The sequence below is a fragment of the Anser anser genome (genome assembly GCF_964211835.1).
Source record: "Anser anser genome assembly, chromosome: 3".
Classification (NCBI taxonomy): Eukaryota; Metazoa; Chordata; class Aves; order Anseriformes; family Anatidae; genus Anser; species Anser anser.
In genome coordinates this window covers 7,918,547-7,946,161 of record NC_139722.1, presented here as the reverse complement: position 1 = coordinate 7,946,161, position 27,615 = coordinate 7,918,547, and the positions used below count along the sequence as shown (strand labels likewise).

The following is a 27,615-nucleotide window of genomic DNA, read 5'->3' as shown; positions in this document are numbered from 1 at the left end:
TCAAAAATTTCTAAATGTGCTGGGACATGTTCAAGGAAAAATATTTTGGCCAAAAAGAGATGTGAAAGCTGCGACAGAGACTAAATAAAGCAATAGGCATGGAAATAGGAAAAAATGGAAGCTTAGCAGTAACAAATACCAGGTATAGGTTAAAAGTTGGCTGCTGCTAAAAGCAGCTGAGGGAACCATTGAGGTACTGATGACCAGTAGGAGTAAAAAGAAAAGGACTTTAAACCTGTTAGGATCAAATCTATAATTTTAATCAGTTAGAAAACCATTGCTGATGGAGTCCTGAAGTGTAACAGAATGATCTGATGGGTATTTCTCATCTGCATTTGGAAAGAAGCAAGAAAGTTTGGTTCCAACTTACACTGTGAGTGGACCAACAGCAGGTATGGCTTGCAGCAAGGAGAGATGTGAAAAAGGTCAGAATTACATTCTCAAATCAGGTAAACTGGCCATCTTACGCACAGGCAACTCTGGGACTTGGCTGAGAAGCTGTTGGAACCACTAATGTTGATTTTTAATAACTCTTACAGTTCGGGGGATTTCAGACAGATCAGGGCACTGCCAAAGTGTTTCCCATATTTTGAAAAGGTGAAAGGCAGAATCTTAGTGCAGCAATTAATTTTGCAAAGTATCATCATCAGGCTAAGTAGTCTCATTTAGCCTAGTGGTGGTCCTTCGCAAAATAACAGAGCGGTTAATTTGGGATTTCTTCAACAAATAACTACATACTAATAGTATAATGAACAGCAATCGATGCATTTTTGTGGAAAGTGGGTCTTTGTCAAACAAACCTGCTTTTTGCTTTGGCGGTAGGAGTTGGGTTCTTTGTTTTGTTTTTTAATAAAACACGCCTGGCTGCTAAAGACAACTGTGATGGTATAATATAGCGCGATCTCTCCCAGGTATTTGGCTGGTATTATATGGAATTAACAAGGCACACATTAGAGAGATTAAATCTGCTTCACTGACAGATCTCAAAATGTAGTTGTTAATGAGAAGGTATCATTGAGCAAGGCCATCGGTAGCGAGCATTGATTCTTCTTCAATGCTATTTAATATTTCTACCGACAATGCAGGTAACAGAAAATCTCCCCTGGTAAAGGTTGCAGGTGGCGTAACACTTGGTGGGGTTAAAAGTATTACAGCATGAGCAATGTACGCAGTTATCTGCATGTCCCCGTTGGGCAGTCTCAAGCCAGCAGAGGCGTTGTAAATGCAAAGCAATATCTTTAGGAAGCACGACTGCAGCTGCACCTGCCAGTGCTCCCTTTAGAAAGCCAGGCCCTCGGAGGAGTACATAAAGGAGGCCACTCGGAGCTACAAACATGAGCTCTCGTTGCAGTGCAGTGGAATATTGGCTATATTGCCCAATACTGTCAGTGCAATATCGGCTATAGCGTATGAGCTGTAACGGGGAAATGAAAACACGTGGGGAGGAGAGAGTGCAGCTGCACGCAGCGTTGGCACCAGGAGGGGACGACTCGGGTCAGCCCAGCAACATGTGGAAATACCAGCAAAGTTCATGTGAAAGCTGCAAGAATGACCCCGCGTTGCAAAAAATAAAAAATAAAAAAAATCTCTGACATGAATTTTAAGGAGTTTGTCAAAGAAAGGTTGAGAGGTGACTTGATCACTGGGAGCAAATGAATGAGCTTTTGGTATGGCAAACCAAGGTTGCAAGGGCTGGAAAGTGAAGTTGAGCATCTCAGCCTTGAAGTGAGGCACTTCCCTGACAGCAAGGATAATTAAACAGCGAACCAGCGAGGGACAGATGAACTCACCAACACGGTGTTTTTAAGAGAAGATTAGATGTGTTTCCAAGAGAGATGCTGCCTGGGGAACAGTCTGTGGTCTGCGTGTACACAAACTCAGATTAACTACGCGCACAGGTCCCTTCTGACCTTAGCCTGTGAGGCTACAAATTCCTCCTTCCACTCATTAGCATGGATCACAAAGTACATGATTTAAAAGCAGCAACATAAACAACTTAAAAATTAACTGCATGCTATCGATCTCCTCTCAACAGGAATCATTCAATACCAAATTTGCTGGGAAAATCTTGACCGCATCACTTCTGGTTTTAGCTGCACTGCTTCCACATGTTAAGTGTGGTTGCTCAGAGTACAGGGAAGGGAAAAGCGCTTGATATTCCCTGCAAAGCACATGTGGAAACATAGAGGTCCATCAGAATTGTTTTAATATCCGGTTAAATCACCTTTAATGAAAAACTATACATAAATGGCTCAGCTCTCCGGCTCGCGCTCAATACAAGAGCAGCTTGAGCACCCATTTCCAGATTAAGCCCAGCCTGATGGAAGTCAGTAAGAAATTTGTGTCGACCTAGAACTAGTCCTTTGAGGGATGGTGCCAAACGGGCGCTCGTGTGCGACGGGCCCCGTCTCAGTTTGGCAGCTCGCAGGGTATTTGGAGATTTGGAAGCCCTGCGCTTGGCAGCAGCGCTGGGCAGCCCTCCCTTTGCGGGCTGGCGCTCTCCCTTCCTGCAATGCCCTTCAAGGGTTTATTTTTCCAGGAGCAAAAAGAATACGGAATGCGTTTCTGCGTATGATTAAAAATTCCATATCCTGCTCGCTTGGAATTCAGGCAGTGTGCACACAGAAGTGTGCTACAGCGATCCTCCACGGGGTACAGCAGCAGCGTGATGGTGCCAGCAATAATTCCAGAGCAGCTAATTTAGTACCAGCAATTCCCAAAAGGCACCAGAAAAGCATTTTCTTCCTCCTCCTCTGACTGTTAACCAGTAAGATTTATTAGATGGTTCTGCCGAATGGAAATCTTTAATAAAACTTAGGCTCGGACTGAGCAGCACAACAAAAACAGGGTTGGTTTGTGGATTTTTTTTTCCTCTTCTTTTTAAATAAGCTCTTGTTCTTGAACAGTGAAGCATGGTGACTCCTGCGCTTAACCACCAGGCACTGCTAACGTACGGCACCAGCTGCAGACTCCCCCAGCTGCTTCGTTTCCTCGTCAGAAAGTTTGTGATAACTTTGGGTGCTGGAAGGGGTGAGAGCCCAGCTTGTCTGGACAGCAGTTCCCAGGTGAAGCTCCCCAGCGGCCGCGCATTTCTCCAGCCCACCGCTGTAAGCACGCAGCATTTGCAGCTGGAAGTCTTGGTGGTCCAGAAGGGAAAAACCTAAATCTTCCAACATATCTGCAGGAGATGTGTGGCCGGGACTGTGCTCAATAGACAGCTGATGAGAACTGCAGCCCCAGGCTAATAGCAATAATTTCTGCAGCAGTTCACGGCATGAAGAATTTCTGCGTGCGTGTAAGCGTAACTGATACATGCAGAGCACTCAAGCCATTACTGATGTGCGGCGGACTTAGGAATAAAACATTGCTGGTTTTCAGCAACAAGTAACGATGCCACGCGATGGTTTTGGATCGTTAGAAAGCGCTCGCGGAGTATGGGAGAGCGTAACTGGAGCTTGGCCAAAACACCCACACTAATAATCCAGCTCCAAGAAGTGGCATGATCGCCTCCTAATTGACCATGACTAATCTGGACCCTCATTTATCCATCTAATTGCGAAGACGACACCTCTGGCAGCACAATGCGGCCACCCGCGCGGGAGCCTTCCCAAACATAGCAGCCTGGTGCCAGCCTGGCCACAAACAGCCCCAGCAGCACAGCCACCGACCCTGGGACGCCGCCTTGGCGTCCTGGCTGCCCCCACTCGCAGAGACCGCGGCTCTTCTTCTCGCTTCCACCTCGCAAATCCACAGGCAGGTTTCATGGGAAGGTCCCTGGATGAAGCAAGAGCTGCTCTGGCGAGCCAGCACCCTGCAGGCTTTTCTTCTCCGAGTGCTTACCCCATCCAGTTCAGGAGCATCCTTCGGTTATGTTTGCACTGAAACCCTTCTGAAGCCTTAGGGCAAGAAAGAAACCCATCCACTAATAAATGCAAGGTGTTAGCATTTTTTTTCTTTCTTCTTCTAAGCAAATTTTATGTCTATTGAACTGATAATGTTTAATAAACCTTTTGGACCGGCTCCAAGTAAACTAGTGAGTCTGTGTGCACACAGGCACGAGTGAGGCGGGAGAGGAGCTTTGTTTGTAGCCCCAGAACATATTAGGGTTTTGTGAATCAAAACAACATGCTAATTCAGCCATTTCAGATCTCTTTCACAACCCCAGACGTTACAAAACAGGATTTTTATATTTTTTTTTTGTCTTTTCTTTTCTAACGTTTCCTGATAAGGCTGATGTGATCTTTAGGACTAAGCAGGAAATTTTACAAGAATAATAATAAGCAAACTTTGCTGGTGCTCCCTCTGCTTGGTGCTGTCGTGGCGCCAACGTGGCCATGCGGAGACGTGCTGGAGCAGGAGCTCCCAGGCACTCGCCTCTCAAACATCCTCTGTTTGACATCCTCTGCTTCGGGCTGCTTCCAGATTACTGCCCACCAGAAGCCTTCTGCTAGACGATGGTGTTGAGTGAAAAGCAGAAGGCCCATAACGCTCTAGAGGGGAAGGTGGCCACCAAGCCAACAGCAGCCGATCACCGCTAGCTCCTGTGTGCTGAGGCTCCACGCCGGAGCCCGAGCATGGTTAGGGCAGGGCTTGCTGAGATGCCAAGAAGCAGACAGGAAGGTTGTTGGTCTCACGTGGTTAAATATTGATGAAAAAGCAACCCAAAGTCAATGATTTGCTTTGTCCATCAAGATGTTTAACGGGCAGCTGTCAGACAGGGATCATCTCTGCCACCTGTGCGCTCAACCTGGGGAAGGACTGGAAGGTGGGTCTGTGGAGAAGCGATGTAGGGGGTGTCCAGCTTACAAAAGCATGCCAAAACATCAACAGCCAGGCACCCACCAGCCCCTCCCACACCTCAGCACCACTGGGATTTTCTTCAGAGCATGATGCGTAGCTTGGTGGAGGTCAGCAGAAGGACTGGCCTGGAGGTGGCCATGTCATGGGGACAGTCACAGAGCAGCCCGCTGACGCTGCTCAGGGTTTGGGCAATCACAGACCCCACGGTACCTCGGGTGAGTTGCCTGTAGGGCCACAGGTGAAGGCTCTACCCCATTCCCCGGGGAGCAGAGAGCAGGGTAATCATCTGCAAAATGCTGAAACGTTTCCCTGGAAGGAGTGCACAGAGCGACCTCCGTTTTGATGACGGTCACCTTCACCCGGGGCACGCTGCCGGGTGGTGCGGGTCTGGGTGCTCTGGAGCTGGGGAGGTCACTGTCCCCGAGCTGCAGGGGGGCTGCGTCTTCCACGGGGAGGTTTTGTGGCGCGAGGCTTCGCTCCTTCCCAGGTTCTGACAGCCTGTAATCATTTTATCTCTCAGGATTAATGGCACCGAGCAATAAACTTGCATCCTAATTATTGTAATTATTTCTTTCTTTGTACATCAGCCTTGGTAACGATGTTTTTACAGCCGATGGGATGGAAGGGAGGGGAGAAAAGAAATATTGTCACAGTAATGAAGAGAGCAATGAGTGCTCGCCTTTCCACTCACTTTCCTTAGGGTTTTCGAGCCCACTTGAGTTTCCTGTTCCCTAAGGTCCCAGAAATTAACAGTGATTGTCCTAATATTGCAAAGTAGCAGCAATCTAGGACTAAATTCCTAATTGATCTTAAGTACCTACCTCCCACTTTAGCCCTGGAGATGCCTGAATATCTCCACGTCCCCTGCGCACGTAAGTACCGGCTGCACTCTCAGAACTGCCTGTTTCTTGACAGCAGGAGGAGCTCACTGTTTTTCTTAACCCCGGGCATGACTCACGAGCTAAGTGTTATGCCAATCTTATCTATGGCAATTGTGTTCGGAGAGGGCAGAAGCTACTCTAATCACCATTTAAAATTCATACAGTCTTTCAGAGGGTGGAATTCAGCATCCGCTTCTTCCCCGATGCATTAGCACTGTTCTGAGAGGCTACAACGTGGAGCTGCTTTTCTCAGCTGCTGGTCAGGAATTTATTTCAGCGCCGTAGCCCAGGTGCTGGAGAACAAGGGCAGCGTTTGTCCACCCACTGCAACCCCAAATCCAGGATACAGGCTGAGGAGGACACCAGGGGGGTGTGCTTGGCTGCTCTAAGGTGGCAGCAGCTCCGGCTCAGAGCAGCTGTGGCTGAACACACCAGAGGAGGCTTTACAAGAAGAAATGGGGGCAGCTGAGATGCTGCACAGATACCTGGAAAGCACCCACGTCCCTGTGTAGATCCCTGCCAGTAGATGCCTAAGGAGATACAGGGCACTTAGGGCCAGACTTCAGCTAGGCGGCACACAGCCAGCCAGCAGAGGCTGGTGGCATTGGCACCAGAGCTGGAAAGGCCTTTGGACACGGTCCTCCCTCTGTCCATCTCCTTCCTCCGTCCAGGTCCAGTGCTCCCTCCTGAGCCTCCTGGGGTAACAAGCAGTAAGAACAAGACAGGCTCAGTGTGACAGTGACATGGCCACAAAGGTCATCGTCTGTGTGGTGTCTAGTGCTGTCACCTATGCCAGCGTATCTGCCGGTAGATTAAAATTAGCTCGGGCTGCTCGTGGGCACTGGGGCTGTATTCATCAACACTGATGAAAATGGCCCCGGGCTCCAGGTTGACATTTCCTGTAATTTCCCCTTATTTACAATTCTGCAGCCAGATCTTTGTTTTCTTTGTTCCTGTGTGTGTTTGGTTTTCTTGCTTAACTGAACAAAGTTGCTAAATTCATCCATTCATTGTTTTTTTCCTCCAGTTTTGTTGAGGGGTAGCATTGTAAGGACTGATCAGCGTTTCTTCAGAGAGCCAAGGCAGCAAAGCTGCACCGCAGGCCATCTCTGACACGGGACCACTTCCATACAGCACATCCCAAACAATACCCCAATTAAAATAAGCTGCCATCTCCTTCGGCCTTGCTGTTAAGAGAACAAAGCAGAGCACAAACGGGAACCTCTACCCTGCAGCCCCATTTCCAAGTTCACAGCCTGCTGCTCTCAGGGCGTCAGAGCATCCTCCCCATGCCATGCTGGCTACAAATCCCAGCCTGTCTTGCTTCTAAATACTAACTTGTTTCAAGACAGAGTTGGGTTCCCCCCTATAAATATCTTAGTCCTAAACCTGAACAAGTCATCTGGTTTCATTTATGTTGCAGCGCAGCTCACTGCAGCCATTTCAATACCAGCAGCCCACTTCATTGCCAAGAGGCTGATTTCTAGCCCGTGTAAACTCGAGAGACCCTTCAGAGGGGCCCAGAGGTTATTAACACCCTGCTCTGGCGTAGTTTTTAATTGATAATCATCACGCCGGGGCGTCCCCTGCGCTGAAGGCTCCGTTTGGGCTGGTCGCTTGCTCCAGGCCTCGCGAGGCAACTCCCGACAGCCACACCACCACACGAAGCCCTCCCCGTGCAGCACACGGGCACCAGTAGCATTGCTGGGACAAAACCCATGCCGATAAACACACGTGTGCCTGATTTACCGGGCAGCTCGTCCTGCTTATCCTGTGAAGGATGCGAGGCCTGGTGTGGGCCCCTCCGGCTCCAGCTCCGGCTCCTTCAGAAACGGCTTCGTGCTCCTTCGGAGCCATCTTTCAGGATGACACTTGTTTTCCTCAAGTCCTCGTTCTTCCCAATTTCTCCCTGACGTTTCAAAAATAATTACCAGTGGTTCAGTAAGTTCATTAGCAAACTCCCTTAAGACCTTGGGCTATGTATCATCCAGCCCTGCTGATTTGTGGATAGGGTCTAATCAAGTGCTTCAAGTCTCTCTTGCCCTCCTCCTCCTTTCAGATTAACAGTTATTTTGACAAGATTCTCATTATTTCCCATTTCCTGGTGGTATCCAGGGACTAGGCTTATTTGAGTCCTCGCTGTTGTCATTGTGGGTTTATTTTTAACCTACGGCTCCGCTTCTTCGCAAGGACATCAGAGCTTTGTGTTCTTCAGAAATGCAGCTTTTTCCGTGCCATTTGAGTCTCGGTTCATCCAGGGTCTTCTAGGGCTCTCTGTCTTTTGCCTTTGTCACTTCTCATTCCTCTTCCTCCTGCTGCTCCAAAATTAGCCACAAGACATAAATTTGCTTTAACCAAGCCTGAAAGGCTTACTACCCTTCTCCATCTACTTTGATCTAGGCCACCTTCTTTGGGGCAATTCATTTCTCATCTTCTTCTCGCTCTCTTTCTCCTTGCATGTACATATTTCAGGTCCTCCCTTTTCCTTCCAAACCCCACTCTGTTCCTAGAAAGGATTTCCCCCCTCCAGACACCAACCACCACCAGCCCCATCCTGCTTTACAGGATCTTTAAACATCAGCAGCAGCTTACAGGAGATGCTCTCCCTACATCCCCTTTCAGTCTAAGATCTTCCTCTCCACAGCCCAATTTCAGTGGCCTTTTGGGACCTGCCCCTGCCCTTTGGGAAGTCAGCACCAGAACAAGGCACTGAAGATCAGGCTGAACGGCAAGTTCCTTCCAAATACCTTTCACACCTCTGCCCCTTCCCTATTATCAACATCTTACAGACCCCTGGATTAGCCCCAGCCTCCTTATCCTCGATTTGCAAGAGATTTCTGAGGTTGAATACTTTCATTTTGAGCATGCAGTAAGATTTTTGTTTTCTTTAGACATAAGATTAAAGGTGCACATCCCCAAGCACTGCACAGACACATGTCCCCCCCACGTCCCTTTCTCCCACACAACAGCACTCCTCCTGCTTCTCGCTTCCCAGCCCAGCAGGGGGAAAAACCAGCAAAGGGGAAACCCTTGGGCGAGGAGGACAAAGCACCAGCACCTCCTGCCTGAGAGTGGCTGGGGAAGGAGCAAAAGAGCATCTGGGGAGGGTTTTCCCCTGACCCTTTTGCAGCATTCATTGCTTATCAGAGGAGTTGAACTGAAGCAAGGATTTATTTTACGCTGCCCAAGGAGGCAGGGACCTCGAGGAACAGCTGTGATCGCTTTTGGTGTGTGTATGCACAGTGTTATGGGAACCACGTCCTGGTACCTTTGCTGCAGAGTCCAGATGGGGGCTGGAGAAACTTTGTCCTGTTCGTTGCTGCTGTTTAAAGGACAGACATTTAACCTACCTGGAAGGACGGTGAAGAGGATTAATTGTGGGGAGGGAAAGGGAGAAGGCAAAGGAGTGCCCATAGAGATTTATATAAATAAGAAGTGTATTCATAGTACATCCATTATTATGAAATATGCAGGATTTTTTTTTTTAAGCATAAAAAGAGAATTGTTTGGCAAGCCCACTAACTAAAACTTTCTTTATTAAAAAATACAGCGCTGTGGTTCTCGACGGAAAAATTTACGCCACCGGTGGGATTGTTAGCAGCGAAGGACCTGCCCTGGGCAACATGGAAGCCTACGACCCTAAAACAAATACCTGGACACTTCTACCAAATATGCCATGCCCTGTTTTTCGACATGGCTGCGTAGTAATCAAGAAGTACATTCAGAGCGGCTGACGCGACCGAGGAGTCGGATGGAGAACTGTTTGTACCTGTTGAGAGCAGGCAAGGAGAACACTACTACTAATCACAAAAGCAGCAAAGACAGCCAGCCAGTGAACATATTGCTCTAAAGTCTTGAATAGTGTCTACATTGAATGTAGAAAAATCATCCTCACCTTTTGGTGAACGAGGAGCAGAGAGCTCCATGCTATGTAAGATATTGTAACAATACTACAAGTGTGTCACTAGATGTTATAGTGGCACTTGTTCTGGACGTCGGCTTTTGGTCAACCCAGGTGCAATAGAATTTCACATATTTTTTAAGCTGGGGAAGAGAGGAAAAAAAAATCTGCATTTTACTTCTAGAGCTCAAGCTTGATTCTTAAAATAACCGTGCAGATTAGTTTTACTATTACACTTTAGGCATCAATCTATTTAAAAGGTCAAAGTGTCCTTACCACTTTGATTCCTACATTTGTTTTTAACAAATACACGCTTTTCAATACCAATGACTGAGAGAAATCTTGTGTGACAGATGGCTTACATTGATGTCAGTCTTCCATCAGATCAAACGAATATTTCAGTTCTCTAGAGCAGAGCCCAGAAGGGGGGAAGAGGCGGGGGCTGGGGAGAAGAGGAGCCATTGGTAACACAATTCCATGTAATACGAGGAAAAAAAAGGTCTGTTGGGCTGTATGAATTTCTGCTCCTGGCGATACTTGTGTGGGCACGCATGCATCTGTTGGTGGCGGGGCTTCTAGCATTTCCTCCCGGTTCCTGCTGACGAGCAAACCTGACAGTGCTCGATCCCTAGAACACGAAATGAAAATGGTTTCCAATCCGGAGGCGTCCTCCCGATTGAACGGCACTTCGGTTCTGCGGATTGGGATGGTGGCATTGTGGCAGTGTAGTGTGGGATTCCCACGTTTTCAACAAGCGGAGGAGCAGATGCCTCCAGCTGTGGCTACGCACTCAGTTTTGGCTCTCAACCAAAATTCCTTACGTTGGGACATATGCCACTATCGGTTCCTTTTATGTAAAGTCTGAGAAGATTTTTTTTTTTTTTAAAGTTTCCCCATAGGTGTGGAAATCTTACCTTATTTACAGATTTTAAACACACAAGTTTAAATCCCATGGTAGAAAAATGCATAGACTTAAGCCCAGTATAAGAGACATAAAATGATTACTATGTAGAGTTGTAAGTATATGCACAGCACAGGGGTTATATTTTTATATATATTAAAATATTGTCTATCCAGAGAGCATTGTGATGTGGAAATTCTTTATAAATTTATACATAAAAGGATCAAATGGAAGATGGAGTGGGAAACACAGAGGGGGCAGGGGAAAGATTCTTAAGATTAAGAAATAGGAAGTAACCCCAAGCTAAGGATTGCCTGATTTCTTTCCAAGTAGAGGGAAAAAAGTTGCCATTCTTGCCTTTGCAGACTCCAACTCCAAACGCCATGCCGGTAATTCAAGCAGCAGGTCCTCTACAGGGTGTGGGTGAGATCCTACAGTCAATATCTGGTTGAATTTCATACCAAATACGTTCGCCTTTTTATACTGAGGGAGGTCTGCCTACAGCTTTGGGGAAATCAATGCAGATGTTAGCTAATCATCTTATTTTATTAATAATCGTTTATAAAATAAAATTTAAAAAAAATGAAATTTGTATCTTGCAGTATTTAAAGAAAAAAAGTGCTCAAGTCAGCTGAGTCAAGGTCTACGGTGACTCAAGTCTCTCATTTTGACAGTGAGGTTCCAGCCTTTGTTATGCAGTTGTTTTATTTATTCTTTAAAAAAATAATAAGCACAACAAAAATTATATACTAGTATGTCATTTAAAGTATTTATGTCAAACAGGGTGCAAGTGTGAACCTAACGATTGGAGCACAAGTTTCTAACTGCCTGGGGCAGGACTAATTTTAGTGTTGGTGTGTGTCTGCCTCCAAAGGAGGTGCTACCTGTCAGCAAGACCTAAACACATTCAACATTTCCAATTTAGCTTATTTCTTCATTTCTCACACTGGAACAAAACTGGCTATTTCTGTGAATAATATTAAAAACAGGGTTATCTGTAATGGTATTGTATATAGTTTATGTTTACTGTTAAGTTCTTGTTATATTATAATAAATATATTTATAGATCTAGATTCAGCATCCAGATTGGGTTACTTTTGTCACGAGTCAACAAGAAACAACATTGCATTAATGGTTACTGCAGTTTTCATCCCGGCCAGGGATGAAATTATTTTCATTCCAGCTATTTTCTCTTGCAAATCTCAAAATTTATTGCTAATGTTTAAATGCTCAGCAGTTTCCAAAGTACTTCCACTCTCGTTTTGGAAAAGTTCTTAGAAGTGAATTTGGATTTTATTCAGCAAGACCGTTTCTTCTTCATCTCTCTATTTCCCCAAACTTGCTATTAAGCAAAGAGCAAAAGGGATCAAGATCATTTAGCAAACTAACTCAAAGCTTTATCTCAAAACGCTGCTAAACAGCTTTTTGCCTTTTTTTTTTTGGTGGAAGTTGGAATTTGCGGTGCACAGCAGCTGCGATGTCTGAAAGATGAAAGCCGCTTTTGCCCTGTGTCAGAATTGCTCTGTCTCAGGGCAGGAGCTCGGCGATTCACTGGACATGGCTTTGAATACGTGGTTAAGTACAACCGTTCTTGGCTTCTTTGATGTTTCATTAGGGCGTCATCCGGCCGCTGTAAAGTTGGATGTGGAAGAAAGATGAGCCAAATATAGCTAGCCTCAAAATACCACTGCAGTGGAACAGCTCATCTGGATCTTTGGGGGCACTATCTGCTATGCACATTAACAGAAATAACCTCACGCACATTGAAATTATCCCGGCTTCGTACAGAGCACATCTACACGTGTGTTTAAGAGTTTGACCGCAGTTGTTAAAAGTTTTAGTTTAGGCTTAGCGGCTCGGGTTGAACAGCCCGTGCAGATTACTAAAAGCCTCGCAATTCGATGTTACACACTCAGGTAACCCAGCCCAAGTGGGATGAGCGGCCAACCTTTCCATCGACACGCGAGGATCTTCCTCAGCACTAGTCAATACTACTTGGTAGGCCGAGCAAGACACAGGCTATTTGCTTTACTTGCACGTGAAAATTATTTTAGCTCCCCTCCGGGAAGCTGGCTGGGAGCTTTTGCCAAATGAATCTTGTGCCCAGATCTGCTCAGAGATGTTTCTTCTTAAAAACCTGAAGAAATTCAGGGGCCAGGCTGGCTGGGCAGCCCGGTAGTGATAAAAACCCTTTTTGTTGGCTGGTTTGACACGCTCTCTGGGGAAGGAGAGCCATCTCCGACCGGGGCTGGTCTCTGCTTTCTGGGAACCGCCCGCGCCTGACAGTTTACAACTCATCTGCCTTTCTCCCTCGTTTCATCTAGCGGCAAGCACCAATAAAACCTCAGCAACACCATCTTTTAATTAACTGCAGCTAGGTGTTAAGGCTGAGCTTGGCACCGTGCAGTCGGAGCAACCTAATTAGCGCGTTCATTACACTTCAGCTTGCTCCGGGTGCAGCCGAGACGAAGCGAGGCGAGCGGGAGCCGCCACTTCGAGCAGCCGCCAGGATTAGCGGGGAGAGGAGCCGGAGCCCGCGCTCGCGCTGCCTCCACGAGCACCACTGCGGGTAATCAGCAGCGCCACAACGCGCACAGCCCGCTTCGAGTACTTACCCACCCACCCTGCCTCTCGTGAAGGATTTCTCTCCAAGTTGGACCCGGTCCCAAAGCTTTACTCAGCTTTCTCTAGCGCAGGGGGAAGTTCTCCCGGAGCCGTCTCGCCTCCGCATCACAAACCGAGCAAGGTGACAATATTCGAGCGGGGGACGAACCCACAAACGGCACACGCAGCCAAGTGCTGGTGGGCTGCAACGACACAGACCCTGCACCACTCTGACATTTTTACAAGTTGTCGCACTGAAACAAGCGCCTTAAATTGGCTGCGACCCCTAAGCTCGCCCCTTAATGCCTCCTGTCCCCTCTCAAGGTAGCTCAAAAACAGCGGAGGCGGCTGCCTCGGGAGAGGACCCACACTAAGCGAGGCGCTGGCATCCGTCTTTTGATAGCATGCCTTCGTTTTTAGTGATTCCTGTTTAGCTAGTGGGTTTCGTGTACAGTAACCAATTCCAATTTTCTTCATCTAAATAAATTCCATTTCGGTCAGTACCGGCCTTACACGCAGAGTTAAATGTTTTGGCTCCGTTACTGCCTTGGAGAAGGAAGCTCCAGTGCTCTCTTCGAGCCAGATCTGCCTCTGAATTTTTCATTAGTGGGGGTCTCCGCAATAAAGGTTTGAAAGGCTGCCTGCTGGTTTTAATTTCATCATCTGTTACTTTTGACCAACGTTCTCCCTTCCTCCGGAGTACAGATTCCCCCTCTTACACAGCCAGATTCATCCTGGCAGCGACACCAAACTCTTTCACGACCTGTCCAGGGAGCAGCGCTCACAACTCCCCTATTTTTTATTTTATTTGTAAGTAAAGTAATTAATACAGAAGCAGGAACTGTGATGACAAGCAGTGGCTAAAACATGCAGGTTTGTAAAAAATAACAACTCTTACAGATAGAAAGGAACCGATTCCTCTACAATTTGGGGAACTTAGGGACCCTAATTTGTAATACATCCTATTTTTTGTGGGCAGCATCAGAGGAAGGCTCAGTGAACTGAGTCCTGAAGGCTGCTGCACCGAATGTTTTAAGCCCTAAAAGCACAATGAGCATCATGCTCCACCACAAACACTGGTCCTCCCCGCAAGTGAAAATAATCAGCTTTTGCAAAGCAAGCCTAGATTTCAAGGCGCACTGGAATTTCTGTAGCCATTCTGTTTCCATTAAAAGAGCTCGTTTTTAATAAGTTATTTACTTTCATGGCCGATGAATGCGCTGTTCCATTACTTGTTGACACTGAGTTCAATTCTACCTACTTGAGTTTATCCCCAGCCTTTCTGTTTACGTATCAGAACACATCAATGCCTCATGCAGGCTTTCCATGGAAAATGAGGGGTGGAAATGTGCTGGGGAATGTTTGGGAATGACTCACGTTTCTGTTTGCTATTCAGAAAGACCTTGCCTACAGGGAGTAAGACGTCATTTCCAGACCGCATCCTACCTACAGAGAATATGAGGCTTTCCCTAATGGATATGGGTTTTCAAATTCGGGAGGTGACTTACACTTACCCACCTCAAGAAAGCCCAGAAGTCTCTGCCCTGCTGACACTCGTTTTAATAGCTCTTGGAATACCTGGGTATTTCGGAAGGAGTGCTGATAACGCACCAGTTATCAAAAGGGCAAATGAAAGGACTGGGTAATTATAGGGCATTCACCTGACATCAATCCCAAGCAAAAACGGGAAGATGATATCCGACTAACCTGATCGCATATCAAAGAGATAAGGATAAATACGATATTTTGGAGAAAATAGGCTGTATCACACAAACCTGATTTCATTCTCCAACAGGATTACGCATTTGATTGATAAGGTAATAGATTTTCAACAGCAGGTGACAAAATACTTCAACTTTCTTGCTGTACAGTATTCAGACAGCCAATATTAAGCGGGCTAAGAATAGGCAGATTAATTGAGGAATATCTAATCCGGTCAAGTACTTCCCACGTTGGTATTATCAGAGTTTGTCTAGTGGGGCCTTTGCAGGGATCCTCTTCCAACTTCTGAATGGAAAACGTTGACATAAATCACTGGTCATAGACCTGCGGAAACGGAGACTAGCAGAGAAGATAATTAGGACAGAACAAGTCAGATATATCCTTCTGGCTCCTCTGGCTAGCTGGGACCCCTAAACCCAGCCTTATTTAAATAAAACTAAACGGGACCGAGACAGGTGGGAACGAGGGATGCTCGTGAAAGCTGTAAGTTGGAGAAGAATCGAGCAACAAGAGCTCCCAGCCCAATTTCGCGCTATAAGAGGACTAAATTGATCTTTGGATGCGTAAAAAGGGGATCGGTGAGTAGGAGCCTGCGATTTTAGCTCTCTATATGGCACTGGTGGGACCGATGCTGGAATATCACATCAATTTCCACCGTGAACAAATGTTTTAGGAGATGTTGAAAAATTGACCCACTGCAGAAAAGTCACAAAATTGACTTAAAGGCTGGAGAAAAATGCAGTGAAAGCCACAAAGAGCTCATTGTGCTCAGCAAAAAGACGACTGAGAGGCTACTCAATCATCGTGTCATAGCGCATTAGTATCATAGAGGGGCAGAGGGGGGAAGCCGACATATGGAAAGCCTCTCTAACCTGGAACAGAAAGCAAAGACAAGAGGCTGTGCCTGGGAGCAAGGTTCGGTTCTACCCATGAGCTTAACCATTCGATGAAAGGCTCAAAGACAGACGTACAAACTGCCCAGATCAAGGCTTTCCTGGAAAGGCTGCTCAGCCAAACAGAAGGTGGTAGACCCTGTGCATGCACGAGGTTGAATCATATGCACCACAGCATTCATTTTCTGCTTACACTAAATCTGTGTGAATAGACACGATTTTTTACGCCGAATTGTGAAATATTTACACCATCATTTGGTGTCAGAGCTACAGAGTTGTCGCTTCCGTTTCCAAAAGTCATTCAAAAGCACTGAAAAGATTTAACACCAAGATTTATGCTCAGTTTGTGCTTTTGCGGCTGTCCTCTGAGCCTTGCGAAAAGGAAGGCTTTCATTTAAAAACGCTTGCTGCCTTCTGGACACGTGCTGAAGTGCAGAGCAGGACTTTGGAGCTCTCCAACCCTGACACAAAGGTTAGCCACTCGTTTTAAAGCTATTGTAATCCCCAGTGTTTCACATAAATGGCAGACTTCATGCTTCTGGTACTTAAAACATCTACACAAAACAGTAATTCAGGAATAAACTGATGCTAATAGCCACAAACAATCACGTAACACTTCCTTCACCTCACTAAACATTTCATATTGTCACAGAGCATCCCATCAAAGCTCATTTCAGAACTGCGGTCGGAACATAAAACCAACTGGCAGCTTGTCCTTGTCCATCACAATCGGGTATCCCTGCTCCTCCGCCAGCCCCCGTGCAGCGGGCACCCTACAAGGCACAACCAACTTGGCAGGACAACGCCAGCAAGGCCTTTACAACAGAGAGCTGGGGCTTTGGAGACCACAAACAGTTCCTCGACTGAAGCAACATGATACTCTTTCCCCTCTCCAGCACCGACTCAGATTCTTAGCAAATTCAGTCCAAATTCAACGCACGTACATTGAATTGATTTTCTGTGTCTTCATCTCTGCTTTACTTCATTTACTAAAGAACTATTTCGAAGGCGGAGCCCTTTCAAGAACTTCCCTGAGTTTCTCCATCCCAGAGTCCCAAAGCCAGGTTGTTCGGTCTCCTACAGGCTCCCACTTCCAAACACAGTCAGACATTTCTGGGTTATAGCAAAATTGAAATTTTACCTCGACGCAAGGGCTGTTTCAGCACGATGAATTCAGCTCCACAAAAACCCCAGATGACAGACGGTGTGAGCGTTCTCAGCATCCAGTCTCAGGGACCCGTACACATCTTGTGCACACTCTGCCAAATTCCTGACCGCTGTAAGACCGAGGTGGCCACCACAAAATTTGGAGGAACCCACCCCAGGGCTGTTCCAGCTCCTGCTGCACGCCCACACACCCCAAGGGCTGCACTCATGTCCCAGGAGCCTCCTGCTGTTCTCAACCTGCCCCACTGCTGGAATTGAAGGTGAGGAGCCTTCTAACACAGATTAACTCAAGGCTATTTTTTGCACTCAAACCTCTAGATCAACTTTATTCCAAATCAGCGTCCAAGTGTTAACAAACTTTGGGAACGGCAAGGTTTACACGACCATTCCACTAAAAGCAGTGGATCTGTCTGAAATCTCAGCATCTTTCCACGTTCTTTTAATATGGTAATTCTCTACTATCAAAGCAAGGCTCAATATAGCATAAATCAAACGCGTTCCTAAAATAAATGGAATTTAGTAGTAGTCGCAGCCGTTTGCTGGCACCGGGTTAAACTGAAATACACTCCCTATGCAAATCACCACACTAAAAAAACTCCTCACCTAGAAATGGAATGAGGCTGAATTAATTAGTGTTAAAGTTTATAATCCCTGATTTTTACATAATAGTTACATGACCACAAGTGATGCATAAAAAGGGGAGAAAAATGAAGCGTTTGACTTCGTTAATCAGTTCATAAGTTTACTGATTTGCCTTTCAGAACTTATTCACATGCAGTGCTAGCTTAAAACCCCCAATACTGCAAGTCCTGATCCAAATCCTGCCTGAGACAGAAAACAAAAGGATCTCATTTTTAATTTATTTAAATAAATTATCTGAGCAGCTTAAATAGAAAAAAAAAACAGACTATGTGGAGCATTTCAAATTTAAGGCAATACAGGAAATTGCATGTCAAAGCTACGTTACGTGCAGAAGCCAACAGCAGAAGGCTGCGGGTTTAAGCAGCGAGCACTTGACAAATCAGGCTGCTGCTCCAGTTTTTCCTAAGGCTTTATTAACCGCACCTGATGAAACCCAACTACTGCTCACCAAGTCACACTTCTGAAGTATGCAAGTTCGCTAAGTGTTTTTCCAAGAAGGGTTTTTTCCAATGCCCCAGTAAGGCAGAGCTTGGTTGCTTTTGACTGATCGTCTTTAGGGCCACTGTCAGAAGTTAGGCCTGACACTATTCTCTCCGTTTTTGGGGAAATAACAAGACCCCACACCCCACATTCCTTATCCAGAGCCCGCAACCCCCTCGGGCAGCGCTACGTGCGGTGCTGCTGCCTGCAGGGCACCCAGCTCCGTGCCTGTCAGACCCAACAGCGGGGCTGGCCCTGCTGACACGAAAGGCCCAGGCCTTCTGCATCCAGACTGTGGCACATCACAATTAGCATCCAATTGTGCCGTCACAGCTGCGTGGAACAGCCAAGTCAGACACGAAACAAGTTCCTGCCCTCTTTCTTAGCTCTTTTGCCCAGGAGCCCTATAGCGTAAGGAACAGAGGAAAAGAGGGAAGGGATCAGGAGCATTGTATGTCCGACACCTTGAGAGAGGCCGTAACACATCTATGTAACAGCTTGTCATGCTCCGTTCCGCATTACAGAAATTACAAGCAGTTGCCTACCGCTGGATAAACCGCCAATACAGTTCCCATATAAGATGTGGGTTGATTGTGAACTTCCGTAACCCCTAGCAGCTTTATCAGAGGGGGTGAAAACTAAAGCAATTTTTAGATATACTTAAGCTATGATAAATAAAATAAGGAGAACTACGATAAATAGGGAGGGAAGAGGATTCCTTTAAAAACCTCTAATGAGAAACCCTGGTGCTTGAATGCTGACGTACTGTGAGCGGTCCTGGGTGTTTCCCTGTAACTGGACACATTTTCTAGGACTTCATAACTACATAACTTTCATAACTTCAGAGCGTTTGTGTTATTCACTTACCAGCATACAATGCTAACCTCATTCCTGTAGTCGAAATTAATCAGAAGTGTTTTTCTTTAACGGACAAGCACTGAAAGCGTGAGTTACGGATTAAACCACTCAACAAAACAGCAAGATCCTGGAGTAAAACTTGTCACCTGCGAAATCGAGGAGGTCTGGTAAGAAAAAGACTGAAAGCAGAAAACAGCAAGGAGGTAGAGTTTCTTTTAAATACAACAGGTTTGAAGGAGCTAAAGCTGTGTTTTCTTGTCATCTTTATTCAAGTATTTCACAGCAGTTATATTACAAATTACAGTAAAATGTTCAAAATTTCCAGAAATTCAAAAAATTAAATAACTTACTTCAAACTAATGTAAAATGAAGTCAAAATGCAAAACATCAATTTAAACACAGTTCTGAATAAAACTATAGAATCCAAAATATACCATCGTTGATGAAGGAAGTCTACTTAATCCATGAAGTAGACACACATTAATGAAACCAAACAGGACTCCCCAATGTCTAAATAACCCAATGTACAAGATACAAAAGATGCAAGTACAAGCCCAAATTCAAGCTTATGTTTTGATTACAAAATAAAATAAAATTAGAAAAAAAAAGGACCATCAGCTACAGGACCTGCCGTTCAGAAGACTGAAGGTAAAACCAGAGCTGACCCACCAATTTAATTAAAAAAAAAAAAAAAGGAAGACGGGATATGACAAAAACAGTAATCCTATAAATACATTGGCATATGAGGAAATCAAGTAACAATACAGAAGACACAAAACAAAAACAAAAAAAATTAATCACAGGTGAGATTCAAGCTTGCAAATACAATTAACTCCATAGCCATCAACTTCACCCAAGAGCAACTCTATTATCTCCAGAACAGCCCCGTCAACCCCGCAGAGAAGTCACCCTTCTTCTGGGTGGCCACGTTTCACTGACCCCAGCGCAAGGACTCCCACAGGAGTTTATTTGCAATTTTCACAACAAGAAACAAGGAAGAGAGGTCAATTCGTACAAACTCTTGCCAGTGCTATATGGCAAAAAAAATTAAAAACATACAAAGAGTAAACAAGTTGAGACCACGTGGATAGATTAACAGCTGCTTTTAACTCTATAACCACCAGACATCTGTAAAGGAAAACAAAACTGAAGTGTGGTTATTTGGGCTACGAAGGTGGGTATATCGTTTTATGTAAGCTGTCCACTCTAACATTTGAAATCAGCTACTTTTCTCTAAAACAACAGGGCAGCTCCCCAATTAGCAGGGCTGCCTCTTACGAAATTTTCCCAATCAACAACTGACAGTAAAAATTATCCTTTAGAAACCTGACCTTTTCGAACCATTTTTAATGCTAGGCATTAGCTTAAACTTGCTTTTTTTCACACTCACTGGTGACTAAAATTCTCAACTGTTTTAATGCATATAAATTTATTATCATCTTAAAAATGTATGCAGTTTTATCTTCCATAAGTGCTGCTGTTACTTGAACAAAAACTTCTTTGAGTAAGTGAAACTGGAATAAATATTTTTAAAAAATTCTGCAGCAAGAACCTGAGACTTGCAAAAAACCCTTTTATCAGAAACTTGCTACAAAAAATCTGCTACATTTTATTTAATCAAATCTTAAAGTTTGTAACAATTTCCATCAAAATACAAAATGCTGTTAATGTACCAGACACAAAAATATCTCAAACAGGTATGATGCTAATAAATACTAAACGAAACATGGAAAAAATCCCCTAAACAAATGAGAGATCAAAGAATCTCATTCTAAATGTGTTTTCTGCTTGCTGTTGTTTTTAATCGCACTTTCCCACCTAAAAAATACAGCGATTCTGCACGGGTTGCATTTAGAAGGTGTAACTAGATGTACATGAGTACTTAAAAAACGTTTTTTCTGCCATTAGCCATAAAGAAAAACAGTGGCATTCGGGGGAGAAGAAGATCTACGACAGAACGATGTTGAAACACAATGTACAAAGCACTTTGGATTACTGCAGTAGCCCAAGGCCCGTGTTTGTTCCTCTGCAGTGGTATGCTATTAGCCATAGAGGTGGAGACAAGTACCTTAGCTTCAGCTTGTGAATGGGAGCAGAGTGATTACAGTCCTCCATAAACACTGTTGGTAACTAAAATACAAAAAGCTGAGGTAGCTCAGTATCTCTGCAGTAGTCCAAGACTGTTTTCTCTAATTAAAAACTAATCACACTGTGTTGCATATTTCTGGAAAGACACTTCCACAGCTACGTAGGGACAGTCACGATGAATGGTTAGAGATGGTAACACCAGCCAACTTCTCTAAAACAGTTTCCACTTAGGTTTGAAATAAATCAGCCCAGGTAACGTTTTTAACACCGAGCTTGTGACAAAACATGTTTTTTTCTTGAAACTGCCTAGACTGTTCTCTCCAGTTTCCAGAAAGGAAAGGTTTTGAACTACACAATTCAGACCTGGAGAACTGTGGTCCGAACAGATCAACTGAAAAGGCCGTCCTCCAATCTCCTCACATTAACAGTGCTTTGCATTGACTGAGTCATGAAGCCTAGTTTAAGTTTTACTTTCAAGCGAGCTTGGACTCCAGGATTTTCATCGATTATAGCATCTTACCTGTACTGCACAGTCCAAGCTATATTACAAACACAGAACTTCAGAAAGAAACCTGCCAGTATTAACCCTTTTTTTTTTCCTTAAAGAACTCAAATGAACAACAAAGAAGTGATGGGAAAATGCTTCACTGTTAGCAACAGAATAGTTTCACTGTGTAATTTGTTTCTAAAACAAATCTATACCAATGAAAAAGGAATTTCACCATTTTGGTAAAGTATGTGGCTTTTTCAGTGTGTCTTAGTTTAGTTCTGTAGAGTAAGACAGGCATTATAGAACCATAATACTGGCTGCCATCCAATGAAGAGAATACAAGTCATCCTTTTGGAGATCTTCATTCTGAAGAGAGCTTTCTAACATTGCCATTTGCTATAATCCAAACCAATTGATTAGCCTTATCTTTCTCAATTGACTAAAAGGCACATTATAGGCAGTTCTAGAGAGCCTCATCTTCAAATTACTGTACATCCAGTTACTCAAGATTCCTACCACAATGCATCATTGCCTTCTTTAGAACAGATTTTTTGTCCGTTACCCCAGAGAAGAGAAAGATTGGAAAAAAATTAAAAAAAGGTTGCCTGTTTAAAAATATTCAACTTAGATCTGCTCTTTCCAGTTCTCTCATGTATGTTGGTCTCCACTTTGACTGAAGTTTCCCCAAAGATAATGCATGTAGAGTGAACAAGAGCAGAAATGAGAACAGTTTCTGTAGCACCAAAAATCTCCAAGCTGTGGCATTGTATTCTTTATTTATATCAGATACAACTATATGAAGTTCCGTTTGGTTCTTGTAGGCTGGTTGGTTTCAGGTACCTGAGACAATAGCACCAAATTCAACAGAAAGAAAAAGAGAGAGCACTTAAGACCAAGGCTCTGCACATACTTGGTGCAAATGGAAACTGAATGGCTCAGAGGACTGCTCTCCCGTGAGCAGTTTAAGAGAGGATAAACCCACCCATCTTGACGAGTTCACAGGAATGTTTCAAACACATGAACTGTTCTTTCCATTTCCTGCAAGAAACACAGAACATCAATTATACATAAACATACGGACAAAAATAAAGTTACCTTAAGTAATCATATTTACTGGGGTGGAGATCATTGTTTTTTGGTGTGTTGTTTTTTTTTTTTGAAACACCAACAAATAATTCATAGGAAAATAGACATTTCTGTTTATTATTTGCCATCTGCTAGCAAAAGACAGTAGAAGAGAAAACTAATTAAAGAAGCATTAATGCAGAAAAGCACTCCACCATGACAGTCCATGAAAAAATCCAAGTGTAATAGGGTCATTTACATAATTAATGTACTTGATATATATTAAGAAAGTATTGCAATGGCACAGTGCACGAATTCAACTCTTACTACACACGTGCCATTGGTGACCCAGCTGTAAACACAGATCTGCACAGTTTGGAGAATCGAAGTAATCTGCCTCTAAGTACTCATGCTGGACGTTTGTCTTTTTAACCTACATAACACTCAGCCCAGACTTCCAACATATTTTAGGTGAAGACAGCAGAATAATATGGAAATGGTTCCAAAAGTATTTTGCAAGAATTCTGTAATATCCTACATTAAAGCTTTTCCAGGTTTTGTAGTAAAATATTCATGGAGAAACATATTTGGTGTTCAGTGATCAAACTGGAACGTCGCAATTCTTGCCCCTTTACCAACAAGGTTGGTTATCAGTTGAATCAGCAAGCTGACCCAAACCACTCTGCAGCTAGAACAATGTTGCTGGAGGGAAAGCACAACCAGAGTTATGATCAGCCTACACCAACAGTAAAACGACCCACTTCTGCTGATGTAGCCGGGAGGCCTTTGAAATGAAAACACTTCAGAGGAAAAGGATGACAGCAGAGCAGAAAACTTGCAAATATCACGCTGTATTGGACATTCCCAAGATGATCACGGGCACGCTTGCAGCCCGGAAGGCCAACTGCATCCTGGGCTGCATCAACAGAGAAGTGGACCCCAGATGGAGGGAGGGGATTGTGCCCCTCTGCTCTACCCTTGTGAGGCCCCACTTGGAGCACTGCGTCCAGGTCTGGGGCCCCCCGCACAAGAAGGACGTGGGGTTGTGAAGGATGTGAGGTTGTTAGTACAGGTGCAGAGGAAGGGCACAAGGATGATCAGAGGGCTGGAGCACCTCTATTGCAAAGAAAGGCTGAGAGAGCAGGGGCTGTCCAGCCTGAAGGCTCCAGGGTGACCTCACTGCAGCCTTTAAATACCTAAAGGGGGCTTATAAAAACGACGAAGAGCAACTTTTTGCTCAGACAAGACAATGACAGGACAAGGGGGAATAGTTTTAAACTAAAAGAGGGGAGATTTTGATCAGAGATTAGGAGGAAATTCTTCACACAGAGGGTAGTGAGGCACTGCAACAGGCTGCCCAGGGAAGCTGTGGATTCCCCATCCATGGAGGTGTTCAAGGCCAGGCTGGATGGGGCCTGTTCTATTGGGTGGCATCCCTGCCCATGGCAGGGGGTTGTAACTGGATGATCTATAAGGTCCCTTCCAACCCAAACCATTCTATGATTCTATAATCAAGGGAATATTTCCTGATATAGAAAAAGGCTGAATGCTTTTAGTCTAGCAGGAAAGTCCCAATCAGCAAACTGCATGGAGCAAAGGTAAGTATATATTTTTTTTTAATTAGTATCACAAATGCAAGCAGGGACAACAGCAGCAACTGTTGGCTTAGTGTATCTACAAAGTAGCCTCTATCTTCACAAATTTGGGAACTTCTGGCACAGGAATTAAATCATTCATATCAAAGAAATGAAAGGCTGAAAAAAAAAAATCTGCCCACAGTTTAAACTTGTGGTTCCGGAAGACTAAGTATTTGCACCTAAAATGAACAGTATAATGCAAGTCGGTGAAGGGCAAGGCCAGGGATGTTCAGATTGATACACTCACCGTCAAGACAACCTGACCTAGTGAAAGACCTCCTTGCCCGCAGCAGGGGGATTGATTGGAGTAGGTGATCTTTAAAAGTCCTTTCCAACCCAAACCATTCTATGATTCTACTCATAATGCCTTTCTGGTATTATTTTTACAGGTGCCTTTGTAATATATCTACAATCAAGCAAATGTCCCATACTGCAGGAGGATAAGGGAAATTAAGTGACTTAGGAACAATCTGCAGAGCCAAGCTGACTACCTGAAAGTTCCTGCTTCTGCTCCGTTCTTACCCTGCTTGCACATGCTTCTAAATGCTGCTGCATTCTATCCTCGTCTTCCTCTGTTCTTTTAGGTTAAATTCTTAATCCTTTTCTGAGGAAAGTTTTTTAAACAATCTGTTTCTCAAGCCATTACTATACTAAACTTTATTATTTTTATAAATACTTTCCTCAAAGTCTATTTAAAGCTTTTGCATGCTAGTATAACAACGAACATAAATAGTTCTTGAAAAATTATTCTCACAAAAGTCAGATAAATAAAGAACTGTACAACATCACCTCAACAAGCTGTGATTTGTCATAGTCTCTACGGTGTCTGTAGATGCATTGGCTGAGGAGTGAATACAATCTCTCAAGTTGGTCAACAGTCAGGTTGTCACTTTTCTTAACCACCAAATCAAGCAGTCTCTGTTAGAACAACAAAGGTTAAAGTTAGGAGACCTTTTATAACCACTTTTTTTTTTCTTTAAAGAACAAATCAGAGTGTAATCCATCTTCTTCTAAAACCCTATTTTGCAAATATATATACAAATAAAAGGGATCACAGCTGACTAATAGTAAGGCCACTGCTTCCACACTGATCCAAAAGGACTCAACATTTCTCTTTACTTCCCTATTTACACCCATGCTTTTTTTCGTCTTAGATTTTATGCAGAGAATAGTTAGTGCAATGTTTGTTCTGTTTGAATGATACTTAATCCTATGACGTCTTGGTCAATAATTAAGATAAACCATAAAAACTGTCTTGATAGCTGAAGTGGACATTTTTAAGAACTTACATTGACATGAACTTTTAAAAAGTGCCAAATGGAAACACAGTTGTAATTCCACAAATGTTGAACAATAAAAGAAGTGCATGGGAGAAAAGCTTGTAAAACTGCTCATAAACAAATGGTGAAAGTGTGTATTTTACCATAGTAGCAGTAAATATTGAGACTTTTTTCCTAATACAACATTTCCGTTCTTACCAAAGAAATTAACATCTGTAATCCACAGCAAGTGGGATCTAAATTTCATAGTAGGTCAAGCTAGTTTCTACTACAGAACACAGCAAATTCTTTTGCAACTTTGCTTAAACAAACAAAACTGAAACAAAATTAACTAGCAGGAGTTCGATCTATAGCGCCAAAAGATCAGCACAAATTCCAATTTTCTTTCCAATCCACTAACAGTTCTTTCCACCAAGTATATGTCCACGGGGAGGGAGACGACGATGTTAACTCCTCATTACCAGGCACCCAGCAGTTCTTCAGCTACTGACATATCCAATTAACACACGATTGCAGGTTTTGGAGAAACTCTTAAAATAGTGGACTGCTGTGCCATTACTGTATTTGTAAAGACAGTAATGACGAGGAAATTAGGATTCAGCAGGTTTATTAACTTTTCAGTCAAGAACACTGATTGACAAATCATCTTTAAAAGTTACTGCTGCCAAAAAACTTGTTCATGGTCAAAAATAAAGGAAATTTTGCTTTATAATGAAAGAAGGGAATATTTTCCATTGAGCCTGTTAGCAATCCAATTTATTTTTCAGTTCTATTACCTTTAGTCTGTCATGGTCAACAACTACAGAGGGTAAGGGATCTGATGGTTCCTCTGGGCCATGCTCCAGACTTGTGGGTTTTGACAGTTCCATGGTGACTTTTCGAGTTTTCTTACTTTTCAACATACCTGTAATTTAAAAAAATAAATAAAATTGATCTTGCTTGGATTTTGTAAACTATGCAAGCATGATGATTCTGCCGGTGCACATTATTTATCAGCTTCACAGAACTCTAAAGGTTTATGAGTTAACAAAACCACAGTTCACAAAGCACAAATGAAACCCATCAACTTTAAAACTTAATTCTGAAATCTCAACAGAATATTGAACATCACTGAAAAAGTTTCTCCTCATTTCTAATTAACAATGTCAAATTATACAGCTTCTAAGAGAAGTTCAAATATTAAGCTAAGTCCCAAAGTCTGTCTTCATAAGTAGTTCAAAATTCTCATTTTTCTTTCCAAAGCATCCCATGTCTTCATCATCACAGTAATCCAAACATCTGCTCTACTCCTGAAACGTCACGCTTTGGTGACACATTTCTGTCTTCTTCCACCTCTGTATTAAAGCTGCTGTCCAGTCCTGTTCTGGAGAACGAAATATTTTAAAGTTTTCTCCTGATTCTAGCCCTACATCTATTCACTGTTTTTCTCCTTCTCAACTATTTAAAATGCCTTTTTTTTTTTTCCTTAAGGAGCCCTCTTTCCTCCCCATTACTATAATACAACTTTAATGTAACCAAAATATACGTATTAAATTTTGAGGTGTAATGGTTCTAACATATACCATACTCTTCTTCCGATATCCTTAGGAGCTTTCCTCATCTATGCTCCTTACCCTTAGAGAAAACGCGTGTACACACACAGACTAACGTGTACGTAGTGATATTCTCATAATTCCTATCTCTCATTAAAGCTGATTTATTTTGTAAATCTCAGCACCCACTTTTGAAGTAAAGATTTCATTCTTTTACATAATTCTGAAAAGCTAATTAAAAAGGCAATCATGCATAAGGCTCTTATTTCTCTTCCCTGAGGAAACTATGTCTCTTTTCTTCAAAGGACATGGTCCCTTCTTTTATGCACCACCAGGATTTCCCTTCTCTTTCTCTTATCTTTTCACTGCACTATTAACTGTGTTGACTGTAAGTCCAGATACCTACTCCATTAGATAAACAATGGTGTATCTGGCTTTTCCTATGAGTTAAACTGCTTTAACTTTTGCTATGAGCAAACTCTTTTTTAAGGAAATACCACGGAATCACAGTGAAGGGGCTCACAAGGATTCAGGACTACATATATTCTGTAATTCTATGGGTTTTGATCTAACATCAATGACACTTTTATCATAAATCTCCATGTCAAAAAAAATCCAAACGTGTCACATGGATAAAAATTTATATAAAATATATCCTATAGACCAAAGCATGC

At 43.6% G+C, this 27,615-nt stretch overlaps 2 protein-coding genes across 11 annotated transcripts in view; one reads left to right on the top strand and one right to left on the bottom strand.

The window, feature by feature from the left end:
* The window catches only part of KLHL29 (kelch like family member 29), a 399,050-nt gene extending 379,593 nt beyond the window's left edge, over positions 1-19,457 (top strand). For all 6 annotated transcript variants that reach the window (XM_083830792.1, XM_083830793.1, XM_083830791.1 and 3 more), the window contains one exon: positions 9,232-19,457. In XM_083830792.1, coding sequence (XP_083686918.1) covers positions 9,232-9,415 — 184 coding nt within the window. In that variant the 3' untranslated portion in view covers positions 9,416-19,457. The remainder of the gene's footprint in view (positions 1-9,231) is intronic.
* A 2,720-nt stretch (positions 19,458-22,177) lies between these two features.
* Positions 22,178-27,615, bottom strand: part of ATAD2B (ATPase family AAA domain containing 2B) — an 80,696-nt gene continuing 75,258 nt past the window's right edge. For 3 of the 5 annotated variants that reach the window (XM_083830785.1, XM_083830783.1, XM_083830786.1), the window contains exons 26-28: positions 26,186-26,313; positions 24,919-25,047; positions 22,178-22,465 (exon numbers count right to left, since the gene is read on the bottom strand). In XM_083830785.1, the coding sequence (XP_083686911.1) occupies positions 22,424-22,465; positions 24,919-25,047; positions 26,186-26,313 (299 nt within the window). In that variant the 3' untranslated portion in view covers positions 22,178-22,423. Of the gene's footprint in view, positions 22,466-24,918; positions 25,048-26,185; positions 26,314-26,336; positions 26,773-27,615 lie in introns of those variants that run through there. The other 2 variants (XM_083830784.1, XM_083830787.1) reach the window with 2 other exon arrangements.